Genomic DNA, 18,909 nt, shown 5'->3' with positions numbered 1-18,909 from the left:
CATGTATATATCTTATACTAAAATTTTTTCCCCTAATATATTCTGGAAAATGATCTGTGTTTAAATTTCCCTAATTAATGTCACAATGTCTTTTATAGTTCACCCCCCCTCCCCCAAACACATATACCAGTTAAGGCTCTAACACTGAAGTTAGTTGCTATGTCTTTTACTTCCTTTATTCAGGAAAATCCTTACTTTCAAACAATTTATTTTTCCCTTTCATGACATTGACTTTCTAAAGAAACCAGGTCAGTTGTAGAATGTCTCCCTCTGGATCTGTTTTGTTGTTTGCTTTTCTGGTGTCCTTTAACTTATTCCTCTGTCCCCTGTATTTCCTCTGAACTAGAAGTTGGTTCCAAAGACTTGATTTAGGTTTAGGTTAAACAATTTTTGTTTGGTAAAAATGCTTTGTAACTAATACTCTGAATTTTAGTTTCTAATTTTTTGTGATGATTATGTGAACAGTTTTAATTAGTGATTTATGGTTTATAAAATGTTTTCACATATAGTTTTCTCCAGTAATATTAACATCCTGTGAAGTAGGTTGGTATTATTCTCACTGTCAGACCTTAGTTTTTATTAGCCCTTTGCCTAGAAAGTTGTACAATTCCAGTGGTTATCAGTCAAAACTAAAAAGGGAATTACTTTGTCTCTGTAGCATTGTTTTTTAAAGAACATTGTTTTTTAAAGGAGATACTAATCTTTTCATCATTTTGAGAAACAAAGTTATTCTGTATAAATGTTATTTAGTTACTGTTTATGATTCTATACAGGGTAATAACCCACCTTTGCTATTAAATAATAATTTCCCTCCTTTAACAAATTGACTCAAAATTATACCAGGAGGTGAATAAAAAACTAATAGTGATGTACTTAAACATTATATAGACTACCACTCAAAGCTTCTGAGTAGCATGAATAACAAGTGTTAATATGCTAAGTTCATATAATTCCAACTGATAGCAAAGTAACTTGATCTTCCAAATAATCCTTTGCTGCTATAAGTACCTTTATGGTTTCTTTTAGAGTTTTGTCTTACCTTTAACTGAGTGTTTCTAAAATAACATAAAATATTTAAACTATTTCTAAATATTTAAACTAGAGGGTATCTAAAAATACTTCCTAGTTCTTTGATTTTATTTAAACATAATATTCTTTTTTTGTTGTTTTACTTTGTTTATAAGGGCAGTTAAAACCACTTGAGGGGTTTACATTCCCAGCCTGGATATTGATGGTACAAATATATAAAATATCAGTAATGACTTACATCTACAGAATTCACAATAATAGTATTAACTACTGTCTGTTAGGAGCTGAATGTATGCTGTTGTGTACTTTGTATGTATTACACTGAATTCTTGTAACAATTCACAGTGATAAGAGGCAAGTTATCAGAGGTTAAGTAATTTGCCTGTGTATGTAGCTAATTGATGAAGGAATAGGGAGTTGAACTCAGTACTGACTTTGAAGTATAAAAAGCCTATGACTTTTACACTGTGCCCTGAAAGTTCTGAAATGACTGTGGCATAATAAAATGAGAAAATACTCACTGTTTAAGTACATTTTAAGATTGGATTTATTTTACTAAGCTAGAGTAAAAATTTTGCACTTGAGTTATGTTGTTTTAGTAATGTTTAATTAGAAAATATACTTTTGAATTTTTCTTTTCCTTTCCTTACCTCCAGATATTCAAGAATTTTATGAAGTGACCTTATTGGATAATCCAAAATGTATAGATCGTTCAAAGCAGTCTGAACCAATACAACCTGTGAATACTTGGGAAATTTCCAGCCTTCCAAGTACTACTGTGACTTCAGAAACACTACCAAGCAGCCTTAGCCCTAGTGTAGAGGTAAGATAAAAAAATTTTTTTCTTAAGCTGCTTTTCAGTGATCAATTAATTGGGGCTACTAATTTTTTTATTTTATTAAAATGGATATTTTTTGGAAATATCTTTTATAATGGAATAAAAAGGGTGACATTAAAAATATTTTTGAAAGGAAAACCTCAGAATTTCTGGTGTCCTGTCTTAAAATGTAAATGTTTAAGGTCTGATTTAGACTATTAAAAAATACTTTGCATGATAGACCTCAGTGAGGTTCCATCTGTGTGATAATTACATGGAAACTACTTTGAAAAGATGGTTTTGCTCTGGTATTTTTTCTCAGAAATACAGTTTTTTGGTCCTGGGCAGTTGCTACATTTATCCCAAGAGTTCTCTGTTTATTGGCTTGTAGGATTGCATTGTTAAATCTCACTAGAGCCTAATCAATAAATCAGATAATAATAAAAGGACAGCATTGGTTCCGGCTTATAGTTAAAGCTGTCTGTTTGAGTTTTCATAACTGGTTAGTAATGTTCTTTCTTTTGTTGTGATCTACTTTGCTGGTAGAGTTAGATACTACATAACAGAGATACAAAATGGTTTGTAATGAGGAGTCTGTCTGAGGAACATGAGTCATTTGAAGGTGGTTGTCAGACTGAATTTGATTCCAGTGCCTTCCAGTTACTACTGGAGAAGTGCCTGGAAAATTGAATCAGGGAAAAGTAATGGTAGACAGCAACCAGGCAGCCCTTTGGTAATGAAGTAGACAGATTCTTAGTTTTCTCTGGTGTTAAGTAACACAGAAGTATGGAATTTTAGAGCAGGAAGAATCAGAGAACATCTGATTCCTTTCCTTCATCCTAAAGATAAGGAAACTGAGATCCAGAAGAAAATTAATGACTTGACCCACTTATTCAGCTAATTTAGGCAAGTCTGTCTTTGGATGTCAGACATCTTAAAACCCACTTCACAGTTCTCTGTTAACCATGGGATGTACTTACATTTCTCTTTGGTTAGAGATTCTAGTGTTACACTGCCTGTGTAGCCCTATTTTTCTGTTTTATTAGTTTTTCATCATTTTCTCTTAGTTAATATCAGTTTCCATCCCCTTTTGTCATTCGCACTTACATTAGTCCATTTCAAATAGATTTTTAAAATATTAATCAGTAATACAGTTTCCATTTCACATTTATTGTGGTCCTAGGTTAAAAAATTTGATTATGTAGGAAACATGTTAAATTTTAAGAGAATTGGCTTTCTTGTTTAGTAACTTAAATTATATTTTCTATTGTCTGATTTATGATACTCAACTATGATTATAAAGCATAGTGTTCTTGAAGTATATTTGTCTGTTTTTACATGAGATTGTTCAAATAATGGCTGGCTTAATGTAATCAGTAAAAGTAAATATTTATTAAGCTAAATAAGTGAATAGTTGTGCAAGTTGGAAGTTGACTTCCTTATAGATTTCAGTCTGAAAGATCAACAGTGCTTTAAATTCCATTAAGAATTGTAATGGAAATATTTCAACTTTTATAAAATTATGAAGCACTGGTACCTAGAATGCTTTTTTGCATTTCTAGTTTCTGTATCTCCTGAAAAGTATATTATGGACATGATAAATGTGCTTAAAGTGAATAGTAGTATCTGACCTTTCAGACTGCAAATATCAGATTTTATTAGTTAGAAATATGGAGGAGAAGGGAGTATGATTACAAAATGTTGCATAAGGCTTGGCACATGGAGAATGCTGTAGTAATGTTTGAAATCTGTACCCATTCTTAGATGGACTTATTAGTAAGGGGAATATAGGGATCCCTATGTCTATCAAGTCCTAGATTTTTATAAAGGGGGAAAAATCTGTGAGCTTAGGTCAATTAAAGGAAAGTACTGGTTTTGCAGAGAGGACAGACTGCCCTGAAGATGTTAGTCTGAAAATGTGAATAGTTTTGAAACACACTGGTGGATGACAGTTATAAGACTTTAAAAAAAAAAGCCAGAAATATTTGAAGGTTTGATTTCTGGTTTTTTTTTTTTTTTTGAGAGGAAGAAGGAAAGTATATTCCCCTGTTCAACTCATTCATTTATCCATCATTTGGACAGAAAACTTGTCTGAGTGACCTTAACTTGATCTCTCATTTCAGTTTCTACTTTAGACTTTTAGGGGCCCATGTGTTACGACTGAAAAGAGAATTGGATCATTTAATTCACCTCATATGTTTTATAGACTGCACCCACCCAAATTAAAACAAGTGCAGAAAAGTTTTTATTAAACTATAACTTAAAAGAAGTGAAAATCATAAAAATATTTTGTCTTGTACAAAATTTAGATTATCATCACATTGTGTATTCTTGGATTTAAAAAGTAAGGTAATCTTTTTCTCACAAAATTGCATGCAGCATGATCTTGTCTCTTTTACTTTTTGTTCATTTTTGCAGGACTTTGTTTAAAGAGGGTTATTTTTGCAAGAAATATTTGAGATTGATCAATTTCTACCAACACTTGGCTCTTTTATTTTCTTAAAGTAAAAATCTTTGTCCTATAAAGCATCTGTCCGCTTTATTTCTTGTCTTTTTTTTTTTAACAGTTGGTAACTGATCTAACTCTTGCCAGATTCTCATTTGTCATTTAATTTGTGGCTTTGTGACTGTATTTCTTCTATTTCTTCTGATGTAGTAAAATGAAAATTAATACCAATTTATTTTTAAAGTGGAATAATTAGTATTCCATTTTCTTGAAACTTTTTTTGGTTTTGATACGTCTCTACTTTGAACATATGCCTAGTGAGATGTTTGGAAATGTTTGCTTAATAATGATGACTGTTTTTGGATAATGGAGATTTTTTAGTACTTTTCTGTTACTTTTTAAAAATAATGAGCATGTGTCATTTTTATTAAAAAATCTATTTTAAAATAAGGGCAATTACTTTTAAAGATTGTAAGGAAGAATATTTGAAAGGAAGCAAAATGCAGGAGTAGGAGAAATTGCCTGTTTTAATGAGAAATTCCAACATCCTGTCTTAGTTCTCTTGGGCTGCTATAACAGAATACCATAGCCTAGATGGCTTATAAACAAGACAGGTTTATTCCTCACAGTTCTGGATGCTGGAAGTCCAAGATCAAATCACTAGTGAGGTCTCACTTCCCAGTTCATAGATTGTCATTTTCCTCCTGTGTCCTCAACATTGAGGAAGATGTGAGGGAGCTCTCTGGGGTCTCTTTTCTAAGGGCACTAATCCCATTTATGAAGCTTCTACTCTCATGACCTAATCAATTCCCAGAGGCCCCATTTCCTAATGCCATCACATTGGGGATTAAAATTTCAACCTATGAATTTGGAGGGGGACACAAACATTTAGTCTATGACAATACTATTCCTGATGATACAGTACATTTCAAATGGATCAAAGATTCAAAGGTTAAAAAATAATGAAACCATAAAAATAAGCTTTTAATGGTTTTCTATATGGAAAGCTTTTCTAAACACAGCAACAAAGAAGACTGAAAAATTCGAAGAAAAGTTTAAGAATGCTGACTTTGTGACATTCTTTGTGGATTGCATAAAGTTTGAACTTTGATTATAGAATTTCTGTATCTTGAAAGATACTGTGAACAAATAAATGATACACCAGGAAAAAGTTTTGCCACATTTATGAAAAGGAATTAATTTCCAACCCTTTCAACTCAAAAAACCTGCTACAGATCAATAAAAACTAAAAGGCCATTTTCAATAGGAAAATAACCAAAGGACATGAACAAGGAGTTTGGAGAAAAAGAAATACAAATGGGCCAGTAAGTCTATGAGAGATGTTCAACCTCACTTAAAAAATTCAAGTTAGGGGGAGAGGGTATAGTTCAGTGTGGAATGCATGATTAGCATGCACGAGGTCCTGAGTTCCATCCCCAGTACTGCCACTTAAAAAATAATTAAATAAATAAACCTAATTACCTCCCCCCAACAAAAAAAATTTTTTAATGCAAATTAAATTGACAGTTTTCAACTTACTTGATTGTCAAAAATTAATTAAATGTGAGGAAACAAATTCTTGTGCTGTTGTTGGGAGCATACAGTGGTGCAACAGTTTTGAAAGACAGCTTGACAGTATATATTCATCTTTTGATCCAGCGTCTGTCACAGATGTACTCACACAAATTATTAATACATATTTAAAAATAAGTATGCATGCTTATTGACATATTATTTGTAATGTTAATAAAAAACAACGGGAAAACAATCTAAGTGATTGTTAGTTTCGTACGGCCATACAGCCACTTAATGGAATATAAAATGGCAGGCATAAAAATACAGTCTCTATAACTAGTGTATGTTATTAAGTGCTTGAAGCAAGTTGCACATCAGGAGGTAGAGTATGACTCTATGAAAAGAAAAAAAAATACGAGTTTAGGTAGGTTAAGAAGAATACACGCTTAGTCCACTTTCAGTAATGTGCTCTTGTTTTCAAATGTCTCTGCTATCTCAAGTTCCCTTGTATCAGCCCTTCTGAGTTCATCTTTGTGGAAGGGAAATTATCTGACTCTGGTATAGGGAAGACATCTCTTTTCCTTTTCTCTTTGACTTTGTTGTGATTTAATTTTTTAAAACAATCCATCTGCTTTAATTTAAGTAGAGTTACAAGAGAGTAGAGTTAAAGCATGTATTCAGTCTACCAGGTTTAATCTGAAGTCTTGTCAACACTGACTTTTAAAAATTTATTGCCATACTGTATAATACTCATACATAAAGGTCCACAAATTTTAAATGTATAGCTTGATGAATTACTGCATTGTGAATACATCAGGTCAGGGAGAAAAAAATGGAAGGACTGCTAATGGGTTCTGGAATTCGATAGTAATGATGGTTGCACAACTCTGTGAATATACTGAAAACAACTGAATTGTTGTATACTTTAAAGTTTGGTGAATTTTATGTTATGTCCATTATATCTCAATTAAAACAAAGAAATAAACCAATATCCCCAAAATCTCCCTTGTACCTTTCCTATTCACTGACTACTCCCTTTTCCTCGAAAGACCATCCTGATTTCTAACACTATCCTTTAGTTTTGCCTCTTTTAAAACTATATATTAAAAGATCCATACAGTATGTACTCTAGCTTCTTACGCCTAGCTTTTTTCTTACATTTATGAATTTCATCCATGATTTGAAGTTTTTTTCAATATTACTGTTGTATAATCCATTATATGATATACCACCACTATATTTACCCATTCTGTTGATGGATATTTGGTTTGTTTCCAGTTTTGGGTTAGTGCTGCTTTCAACATTCTTTTACAGTTATTTCTGCCATAGCATAATGTGTAAATTCTTAAAAATCATGATACTATGCAGAGTTGTGCAATAAAAACCACAGAGCTTATGTCTTGAGAAAATGGGGCACTCAAAACTTAGAAGTTGGTTAATGCCACGTGTAAAAAAGGTAAGAACCTAATAAAAATGGCAGCACAGTTCCACACATGCTAAATGGCTAGGAAATACATAATATTACAATAAATATGGCATTTTACCTTGAAAAAAATCTTGTTTGCTATGGGAATGTGTCAGGGTTGCAACTTGTGAGTTATTGTTAAGCACTGGCAGGGAGAGTTATCTGAAATCGGACAAAAGGTTATTACACCAATTGTGGATGAATGTGACTCGTAACACTCAAACTAAAGCCTGAAATATCTACCTTTTATATTTTCCTGTGTGGCTCATTTCATCTGGGTTCAATTTTCTGCCATTACCTAGTGTTTCTCATGGACAGGATTAAGCATAAGCAAACATGAAATCTGTGCTTTCTTTATATTATTCCCTAATATATCAGTCGCACTGGAACAAATTTGCATTTTTAGAACAGTATAGCAGAAATGAGTGTGCATGTTTTTTTGATGCACCTGTGTGCATGTCTTTTGTGTAGATGCTCAGTTGTGAAAATGATATGTTTAGTTTTAGAACCTAATGGAAACTTTTGTGGAGTGATTATGCCTGTTTTTATAATTACCACCAGTATGTGCAAGTTTCAGTTGTTTTCACATAATTGTCAATACTTGTCAGTCTTTTTGTTAGTAACAGCCATTCCGGATGGTAGATACGTACTGGTACTTCATATTGTATTTGCACTTTCCCTATCATTAACAAGATTAACAGTTAACAAACACCTTTTTATATGTTTATTGTTCATTTTGCTATCTTTTGTGAAGTGTCTAAGTTTTTTATATATTTGTTGAGTTATGTCTTCCATCTTACTGATTCGTACGTCTCTATCTGGATATGATTCCTTTGTCAGATGTATGTGCAATATATATTTTCTCCCACTCTGAAGCATGCTTTTCTTAGTGAAATCATTTAATGACCAGATTTCTGAAATTTAATATAGTCGAATTTTGAAAAAAAAAATTGGGGGAGGGGTAATTACGTTTATTTATTTATTTTAATGGAGGTACTGGGGATTGAACACAGGAACTTGTGCATGCTCAGCATGCAATCTACCACTGAGCTGTACCCTCGCCCCCAATATTGTTCAGTTTATGATTAGTTCTTTTTGTGCCTACTGAAATGTTTTCCAAGGTCATAAAGATATTCTATACTATTTGTAAGAAATTTTATTTTGCTTTTCACATTTATGTCTAATTTGTACTGCAGTTTGCAAAATTTCACATGAATCAACATTCCAGTGTGTCCCCATTTTTGCCTCTCTAGTCTAAACCACCCTCATTTCTTGCCTAGATTTCTTGGCCTATCTGCATTCACACTTTCACCTTTCAAATTTATAACCACTTTTGCTTACAAGATTATCTTTATAAATGCAAATTATGTCATTACCTTTCATTGGCTTTCCATTCCTCCCAGAATGAAGTAGGAAATCCCTAATGAGACTCAGAAATCGTAAATTATTTGACCCACTGTCTGTTTCCCCACTTATCTTTTAGTACTCTTTCCTTCTTTGGCCACTGGTTCCTCTTAGCTCAGGGTCCCCACATAATGTTCCTTGTGCATAGAAGATTTTTATTTTGTCTTTTACCAACTCCTGCTCATTTATAGCATTCATTTCAAATGTCAGTTCACTCATTTATTCAACAAATATTGAGCACCTGTTGTATATCATGCATTGACCAAGGGTCTTAAACAAAGCAAAGATGATCCTTGTCCTCATAGAGCTTACATTTTAGTGGGAAAGCAAGTAATAAACAATAAGTTAATACATAATCTAGTACGTTAGAAGGTGATAAGTGATATGGGAGGAAAAAATCTGCAGCAGATTAAGGGGAGCAGGGATGTGAGATGGGGGTTGTGCTTTGCAGTTTTAAATAGGGTATTTATGAAAGCCCTCATTTTTGTGATACTTATTCAAAGAGTTGTAAGTTGATGCAGCTATTTGGAGGAATAATCAGTGCAAAGACTAAGGCAGAAGGAAGGCTGGAATATATGAGAAATAGCAAGATGGCCAATGTGGTTAGAGCAGAATGAGTAAGGGAAAGACTAGTGTGAGATGAGGTCAGAAGGTAAGATAGGGGCAGATCATGTTAAGCTTTTGTAGAGTTTTGGAGCAGAGGAGTGACACTATTTAACCTAACCTTTGAAAGGATCATTCAGGCTGTTTTGTTGAAAATGCGCTGTAGTAATAAGGGTGGAAGCAGGAGACCTGTTAGGCATCAGTTTCAGTAACCCAGTTAAGGATACATACAGGCTTGAACCAATGTGATAATAGAGGTGCTAAGTGGCTGAATTATGAGATGTTTTGAATGTAATCTCAAGGGTTTGAGGACAGATTGGAAATGAGTTGTAAGATAAGATAGAATCAGAGATCACTACAAAGTCACTTCCTGATAGAAACTTCCTTTACCCCTTAGATTGTCAGAGCTCCTGTTGTTGCACTTTCTATCTCTGCTCGATGGTATTCATCACTGTTGTAATTAAATGCTCAAATGTACACTATTTTGTGTGTATTTTGGTCTCTCTACCTGAGTGTAAGTCTCTGAGGTTAGGGACTGTCTTATTTACTGAAATATATTAGTAATTGCACATAGAAGTCACTCAGTAAATATTTTTTGAATGAAGTGAGAATTGTGGTTCTTTCCATATTATAATTGAGTGATAGGCTAAAGGTGATTTTATTTTTCTGTAACTTTTTATCATAAAAAGTTTCCAAGTCCAGTAAAATTGGAAGAATAGACCAACAAACATCAATAGAAAGGCAGCAGTTACTAACATTTTATCATATTTGCCTCATCTCTATACGTGTATTTTGGAGAAACTATTTGCAAATCAGTTGCAGATACCATGCACATCATGCACGTAAAAAGGTCAGCTCATATCTCCTATGAGTAAGAATAGTCAAACATTCTTCTGTGTAACCTTAGAACTATTATCACACCTAAGAATATTAACAATAATTATTAAATTTTCTCTCCAATCCATATTTACCATTATTTCTGATCTATCTTTTAGGACTTAAAAAAATTAAGAATTCAGTTAAGACTCAGGTACTGCATTTGATTGTTAAGTCTTTATTTTTTATCTGGGTTTCCCTGATAACAGATCATGAGGCAGAGGGCTTATGTGCTGTTCCGTATTTTAGGAGTTCATTCACTCCTTGGGAGCACAAGTGAGGGAAAAGGTGAATAAACTGGGAATAAGGAATAACTTAATTCAAGGATTCTTCCTGCCACTAAGTGTAACCGATTGTTGGATCCTGGGTATTGCATCCCTGAGAAGCTGTATATACTATATTCAAGGAAGGAAAGGAAAAGAATTTGTCTACTGACTTCTAGTGAGCAACAGTTCCCATACATTTCAGGGTTGTGGATTTGTGGGTGCAGGGGATATGGTATTTGGTTTTGAGGTTTACAGGAAAGCCCAAGTGAGGAGGTGAGAGGATGCAATGTGGACAGGAGGCCAGGGGCACAAGGTGTTGCTAGGGCTCCTCAGGGTGAAAAGCAAATGTGAAGATCTGGGGGCAAACATTGAAACGAGTCAGGAGGGCACATACTGAATCTGGTACAGTGTCTTTACTCTCTCATAATCTAGACAATAGACCTCCCATCTTTCTTTTCCCCCGTTTAAATAGCTAACTTTTTAAAAAGACCCTCTCAGTTGTTTTATAGACTACCACACATTCTGTGTGTGTTCAGTAGTTTGTTTCTTCACGTTGTTGGTCATTCTACTGAGTCCCATATTTCTGATAACAGGAAGTTAGATATAAAGGTTGCTAGACTTATTTTTGATAAGCAGACTTCATAGTGGTATATCGTACTTCATATTGCATCACATCAGGAAGCACACAATATCAGGTCGTTGCACTTGTGATGGTAAGTTTGATTACTTAAAGGCGTTGACCTCCAGATCCTCCATTGTATAGGTATGTTTTTCTCCTTGTAGTTATGAAGTATTTATAGAGATAGTATTTTAGTACCTTGTATTGAGTAAATTTTCACCTGATTCACCCATTAATGATCCTTGCCTGAATTACTTATTTCATTAGAGGTTTTAAAACATTGATTTTCTCTTCTAATTTTATCATTCCATTTGTATTTATTAGTTGGTTTTCTTCTGTAAAAAGTACTTTTCCCCATCAACTAGGGATGAACCTTTGTTTCACCTAAAAAGACATGGTTAAACTTCTATATTTTTTTAAATGACTAGTTTTTGGAGTAGAGTTTGTGTGATAATTCCCTTCAAAGGTGACTAATAAGTTTTCCCCCTATTTCTTGCTCTTAAAAATAAAAGCTATCACTATGGACTGAAAGATTTTATGTATTTAGTGTTTACAGTCCATTTCAGTTGTTGTTCTTTGGGTACTCAAATTACTTCAAATTTGGGAGAGCCCTTGAAGAGATCTCTCCATGTCCTTTGACATGCCCACATTAGTCTTTGAGCACATCCTTGCATTCTGGCACAGTTTTCCCAAGTTCATTTTGAATTTTCACTGCCCGAGGACTAGAATCTGCCAGGGATAATGGCTTCTGTTTCTCTGTTCCATGCGATTGCCTTTTCTTTGAGGTGTTTTCTTTGAGAAGTGAGACAGTATAGAAGCAAGTGACAGAGTCTTAACTTTAGCCTGTTGCCTCAGAACTAGTAAAATACAATTTGAGAAACATTACTGGTCTAAAAATATTATGGTAATAATTTTAAAAATCAATACATTAGTGGGGAGAGTATAGCTTAGCACACACGAGGTCCTGGGTTCAATTCCCAGTACCTCCTCTAAAAAAAAAAAAAGTAAATACATAAATAAATAAACCTAATCCCCCCCCAAAAGGAAACTTAAAAAAAAAATTAAAAACAATACATTATGTTCTTTATTCCTTTCTTAAAAAATGTTCATGTGTTCCATAGGAAAGGATTATAAAAATAATCTTATTGTTTTCAAATTGCATAGTTTTAAAGGGTACATTCACATATGTTATTATATTTTGAGATGTTATAGGACAGTGGATTCTTGCAATGTCTCCTAACATAAATGAGGTAAGCCAGATATTGGTCCTCAGTGCTTGGAGCTGATACTGTAGAATTCAGCAAACTGTAGTTTAGGAATGTTGTGACTGCCCAAACTTATGTTATTACCATGTAGAGAAACTGAAATTAGAACTCAGAACTTTAGGCTTCAAAGCAGACCTTTTTATCTTACTTTATTTAATAACTTTCTTGGTAATTGGACTTGTTACCTAAAGAAATGAGAATATCACAATAAAGTTAATAAAATGAGAAGAGAAAAGAACTGTTTTAAAAGAGATAGAAACGTAACAGTCGAGTTTGTTTAAAAAAAAAAAAAAAAAGAAAAGAAAACATTTAACCTAAGAACATAAAATCTCTCCCTGCAATAATGGCTGCCAAAAATGTTTTGGTATATATATCCCAACTGGAATGTCTGTACATTATCCATCTTGCATGGCCCAGCTCAGAAACCTTCTGTGTGGTTTTCACTCATCTTTTCTCTGAAATGAGTCCCTTCTGAATGCCTATACCACTTTGCACTTTAATTATGGGACTTAAATTTTACTATTATTCTGGACCCTTTTCCAATCTCTCTCTTTCAAAATATTTATTATTTTGGAAAAAAGGGTGTATCTACAGAAAAGTTACATGACTAGTAAAATAAACTGCCTTTTTGTCATATTTGCTTGCTCTCTGTACACATACACACTTTTTATTTTTGCTGACCCATTTGAGAGCAAATGGCAGATATCATGATCTTTTACCCTTAAGTACTTCAGCATGTATCTCCTATGAACAAGGTTATTCTCCTTAAAAAAAATTATTTTATTTTATATGAACATTTTAAAAAATATCAAGTATACAGTTATCAGACTGAGGAAATTTAAAATAGATAATGGTGCTATTACCTACACAGTGCTATTACCAGACCATGTTCAAATTCAGTACTTTCTTATCTTTGGTACCAACTATCTATAATTCTATATCCTTAATGCAGACCTCCACTTCAGTTCTTAAGAACTTTGGGAGACAGCTGACCAGATTTTATAGTACAGCTTCGTGAATTGTCAGTTTTGAATTCCTGCCTTCAGAATAATTGACCATCCTATGTACTGGAGGTCAGCTCCTTTTCTTGTTTCATTTATCAATGTCCTTAAGGTTTTTATCCTTCTTCCTGATGCTTTTTTCCCTCTAGCAGAATGTCTCTCTCTCTCTCAGACAGTACATCCCAGAGACACAGTTTGAACACTCTCTCCACAGCACCAAATTTATAGTGTTGTCTCATTTAATTCCAGTTTTTAAGTTATGTGTTATAAAGAAAGAAAATGTACAGAATTTGGAATAATGCACAGTCCTTATGCAAAGACCCTGTAATTGAAATTTTTCACCAAGACCAAAACAGACAGGTGTATTAAGTGAATTATACATTAGATGTCTGTGCAAGTGATTTTGATGACCATTGAGCTGTTATTTTTACATTCACTATTGTGTAATTTTTAAGTTTATATCTATGTTAGTCTTATCCCAGTGTTTAAATGTTAGTTGCCAGTGCTGGAACTGAAGGACATACCCCTAAATCGGTAACTTTGAAATGGAAATGAAATATAGTGAAATACTATGAGAGAAATGAAACAACTGCCATAATGTGCCAAGCTGTTAATCTAGGAGAAAACTTGGCAAAATACTATAGTTACTAAGAAAATAAAGATCTGTGTTAAAGCCTAAGTATGCCACAGTGGTTGTAGACTTATGTGCTGCAAGAAGGCATCCTCAATCAGTCTTAAGTTAATGAATTTTGATTATAAGATGTTTTCAGTAACTCATTTAAATAATTTTGATTGTTATATATTCATATCTGCATCTGTTACTGTCTTCAGTATTAGAACACTAATATCTTCTCATGTGCTCTTAAACCCTCCCCCCTTTGGTTGGATTGCCAAAGGGATACATATTGCAAAAATTCCTAACTTTATATATAGAAATATGTTTTCAATTATGTGAAAGTCACCATCTCAAATAAATACTACAGCTCTATTGTGCTTTTGATCTTTTTCTCTTTTGGAACCGCATTCTCTCCACTCCTCATGTTATATCTGTAACTTCATTCTCTTGGGCCTTTGCTCCCTTCTTTCCTTTATCCATAAAGTATGTTCACAGATTCCATTAAAAAAAAAAACAGACAGGAAAAAGTTCTTTTCAGTAGGACCCTGTAGCACTCCTCTTCCTAACTAAACTTCTTGAAAAAAGGAATTTACATTTTTTTATTCTTTTCTTCTCTTTTTTTCTCATTCCCAATATACTGTAACCTCACTTCTGATGCTTCTTTTTCACAGTAACTGCTTGCTCTTTCTCAGTTATCTACCTCAAAACAAAACAAAACAAAACAAAACAATAAAAAACCAACTCTGATTACAGAGATAATTTAGGCATATATTACAACATATATACAGAGACATGTACATTGTCAAAAGTCAAGTCTTTTTAAAAATATTCTTTCACTGAGACAACCACTGTTAACCATTTTGGTATATATTTATTCAGCTTATCCTACATGTTCATGAATATATTATTTAGCTCATACATGTATATTTAAAATGAGAGCCATATATGTATTATTCTATAACTTTCTCTCCATGTCTGTACATTTAGATCCACTGCGCTACATTGTATAATGTAGGGCAAATTGCTTAATTTCTCTTCTTTTAGTTTCATCATCTATGCAGTGGAGATGATAACAAAACTCACCTCTCGTGGTGCTTGTAAGTATGAAATGGGAAAAGTTATATAAAACTTAGATCAGACTCTGACACACATATTAATTGCTCAATAAATGGTAAATTTTAAATAAAAATATTTTTGTTAAAATGTTACATACTCAGTAATTTATCAGTGTAGCAAAGGTTAAAGGACATTAATCTCTTTTCAATATCATTTTAGCTTTTTACCTTCCCTGATTTGTTTTTGGTGGTGTTTGCTACAGTCTGCTTTCTGCTTTTGAAAATTGTTTGTCATCTTGTCCTGTTGAATTGTCTTCTTTTTGTGTGAGTGTTAATTAGGAAAAAAAAAGATTTTAGTTATACAGAAATTAAAGACAATATTTTGCATAACTGTGTACCTATTACCTAGCTTAAGAAAACAAAATGTGGTTGAGAACCCTTTATTTTCCACCCTGATTACACTCTCTGCCTTATCGCCCAGAATTAACCATTTTCCTGAGTTTGCTGCTTATCATTCCCATATACTTTACATTGTTATAATCTTCTTCATGGGCTGAGGGTTTATTGAGTTTCTTGATCTGTGAGTTTACAGTTTTTGCCAAATTTGGAAATTTTTTTCTCCATTATTTCTAGGTATTTTTTCTGTTCCCTCTACTTTTCTTTAGGGACTCTAAATACATTTATACTAGATTGATTGAATTTGTCCCATAGCTCACTTATGTGATTCATTTTTTTCAGTCTTTTTTCCCCTATATTTTGGACAGTTTCTATTGCTATATTTTCATTTCATTAATCTTCTGAAGTATTGAATCTATTGTTAATCTCATTCAGTTTTTCTTTTCAGACATTTTAATTTTTTGCTCTAGAAGTTTGATTTGGTTCCTCTTTTATTTTCTATGTCTCATTAACATGTTCTTGCTTTCCTTTGTATTCATGAATATATGCGATAGATTTATAATAATTTTTAAAATGTCCTTGGGTACTAATTCTGTCATCAGTCATTCTGGGGTCTATTTTTTATTTTTATTGAAGTATAGTTGATTTACAGTATTGTGTTAGTTTCAGGTATACAGCACAGTAATTCAGGTTTTTTCTAGATTATATTTCATTATAAGTTATTGTAAGATATTGGGTATAATTTCCTGTGCTATCTTTGTTGCATATCTATTTTATGTGTAATAGTTTATATCTGTTAATCTTGTACCCTTTGTTGCATATCTATTTTATGTATAATAGTTTATATCTGTTAATCTTGTACCCTAATTTGTCCCTCTCTTTTCCCTCTCCCCTTGGTAACGATAAGTTTGTTTTCTATGTCTGAGAGTCTGTTTCTGGGGATCTGGGGTTTTTTGTTGATTGTTTTTTCTCCTCTTTGAGTTATATTTACCTCTTCTTTACATATCTGGTAATTTTTTTTTTTACTGGATTTGGCAGATACTATGAATTTTACCTTTTGGGGGCCTAAATATTTTTGTATTCCTTTAAATATTCTTCAGCTTTGTTTCTAGATGCAGTTAAATTACTTGGAAGAAGCTTGATCCTTTGGAAGCTTGCTTTTAAGCTTTTTAAGTGGATGAAGCGTCCTTTAATACAGGGTTAATTTTGTCCCAGAACTCTTCTGGGTACTCCACCCAGCGCCTGTATATTACTAGTTTTTCTATTATTCTTGGCCCTATGTGAACTCTGGGGATTGTTCCACCTGTTTCTTTCTAGGCTTCTTTCCCCAGCCCCAAGTTTCCTTATATGCATGACTGATCAGAACTAATGAAGACTTGAGAGGAACGCTGTAGATCTGTGGAGCTCTTGCTATGCTGCTCTCCTCTCTGGTGCTCTTACCTGTGAATTTTAGATACCTTGGCCTTCTTGAATTCTCAACTCTGTCTCGTTACCTTAGATTGCTGGATTTGTTTAGTTTCCCCCTCTCTCTGTTCTGCAGCCTGGAACCTTTTTCCAGGCAGTTACCTGGGCATTTATGAGAACACTGTCCAATATCTGAAAATCATTGTTTTTTATTTGTTCTGTTTTTTTAATTGTTTTAAGGTGGGAGAGTCAGTCTGTACCTATTCTATCATGGTTGGAAACAATTGTCTGTATATAAAAAGCCACGATATTCTAAAATACTGTTAATTATCTTATGTGTCTGAATATTAGATGAGGTATGGCCATCCCAAAAGGCGTATATTTGGGACCTCTAAAGTTGCTCATATTACAGAGTAATTTGTAAATTATTTTGCATAGCAAGTGACTGTTTGAGAAGAATACATTGGATCGAAATGTCCTTAGTGCCAGTTTGGATGGTTTTATAAAAGATGCAATGAGTGTCGAATTTAACACAGATTAAATCATCATTCCTGAGTATGACCTTGAAAATTATAAGCATTGGGTATTATATGCAAGGATTTTTTTGGAAAAATTAAAAAGTGTACTAAAGAGTAATATAGTAAGTGATTATATTATTGAGATTAAAAAAAAACAAACAGGAAAAATTGTCTATTATGTGAATAGGTATTAGCAGTGTTTTGGGATAAAATGTCAGGTGATAATCTGAATGCATGGATTTAAAAAGTGCAGCATCTAAATAACTTAGATGGAAGTGAAATTGATGTTTGAGATCAAAATGATGAGTTAATTGAAAAAATGGCTGTAGTTACTATCATGACCCTAATATTTAAGGTGAATGTGAAATTTGACTAAAATTGCTTTCTGAATATGAGTGGGATAAAATAATATTTTAATAATATGTTGTTAAATATTTATATGTTAATTGAGTCCATTTAAAGTAGATATTTGATTATTTTTGAGTTGGCAAAACTATTTTAAATAGTTTTTTACTGGGAAAATGGGGTAGCCAGTGTTTAGAGTCATTTCAGACTTTTAAAAATTTTGTGATCACCTATAGTTTAGCTATTAGAAAGGCTATTCATTGATTCAACAAATATTTATTGAGCCCCTCTTGCATTCTGGTCACCATGCCACTTCCCAAGTGCTGGGGATAAAGAAATAAATACATGGGACATTCGTTAGTCTTGCCCTATTGGAGTTTAGAATCTAATGAATTTAGAAATTGAAACATATGAATGTTAAAAGTGGAAGGACTCTTAGAAGCCACTGGGTTATAAAATTTTGGTCAAGGGGAAATTGGGACCCCCCCCTACTCCCCACCCCTTAGCCCCCGCCAGAAGAGTATGACTACTAAAATATTACACAGTTTCAACCCTGTTAATGGGCTGAAACGCTATTTCTGACTCTTCGTGTAGTGATTTTCAACTTCAGCTGTTACGAGGTTTGCCAGACTTAAGAATGCCTTCTCTCTCTGGGGTAGACTGTTTTAGATATAATGAAAGTTACACATAAACACAGAACTCTAAGGGAGAAACCAGCTAAAGAGTTCTGCATACCTCTTTATTTTCCCATGCAGAATAGAGTGCCTAGTCAGTACTTACCTATTACTTACATTGTTTTCAGTATTCTTCTAAAAATAATAAACTTTGTTTAAGGAGTCATGAGCCTTGATTGGGTTTCACTCTTTCATGTTGGGAGCAAATGATTGTTGGGGTGGATGGGAAGAAGGAGATGCTCTCAGTCTTAAACCAAGTATGTAATGCCCAGGCTATCTGTTCTGTGTGGAGGAAAGGATGTGTTGGCCAATGATGACATTTACTTCTGCCCACCCTTCAAATCTTATAGCTACATATGTATATATATAGATACATAGCTGTGACTGGCTTGTGTTGAGCACTTAAAGCATTATTGTTGAGTATTGTTTTAAGTGCTGTGCATTTATTACTTCATTTAATCTTTAACAGTCACATTAGACTCTGTTCAAGATAAAATCCTACTGGATCTGTCTTGCATATATCCTATTAGACTTGAAACAAAAGGCTGTCACCTGATAACCAATCAATAATAGTAATAACAATAATGATGATACT

At 33.3% G+C, this 18,909-nt stretch overlaps 1 protein-coding gene across 7 annotated transcripts in view; it reads left to right on the top strand.

Moving 5' to 3' along the window:
- DLG1 (discs large MAGUK scaffold protein 1) overlaps window positions 1–18,909 on the top strand; it is a 228,958-nt gene that overhangs the window by 10,936 nt on the left and 199,113 nt on the right. For all 7 annotated transcript variants that reach the window (XM_074365514.1, XM_074365507.1, XM_074365502.1 and 4 more), the window contains exon 4: window positions 1,686–1,852. In XM_074365514.1, the coding sequence (XP_074221615.1) occupies window positions 1,686–1,852 (167 nt within the window). The remainder of the gene's footprint in view (window positions 1–1,685; window positions 1,853–18,909) is intronic.

Source organism: Camelus bactrianus, chromosome 1, assembly GCF_048773025.1.
Source record: "Camelus bactrianus isolate YW-2024 breed Bactrian camel chromosome 1, ASM4877302v1, whole genome shotgun sequence".
In the NCBI taxonomy this organism is placed as follows: domain Eukaryota; kingdom Metazoa; phylum Chordata; class Mammalia; order Artiodactyla; family Camelidae; genus Camelus; species Camelus bactrianus.
Note: the sequence above shows the minus strand (reverse complement) of the source record. Positions and strands in the feature narration are given on the sequence as shown.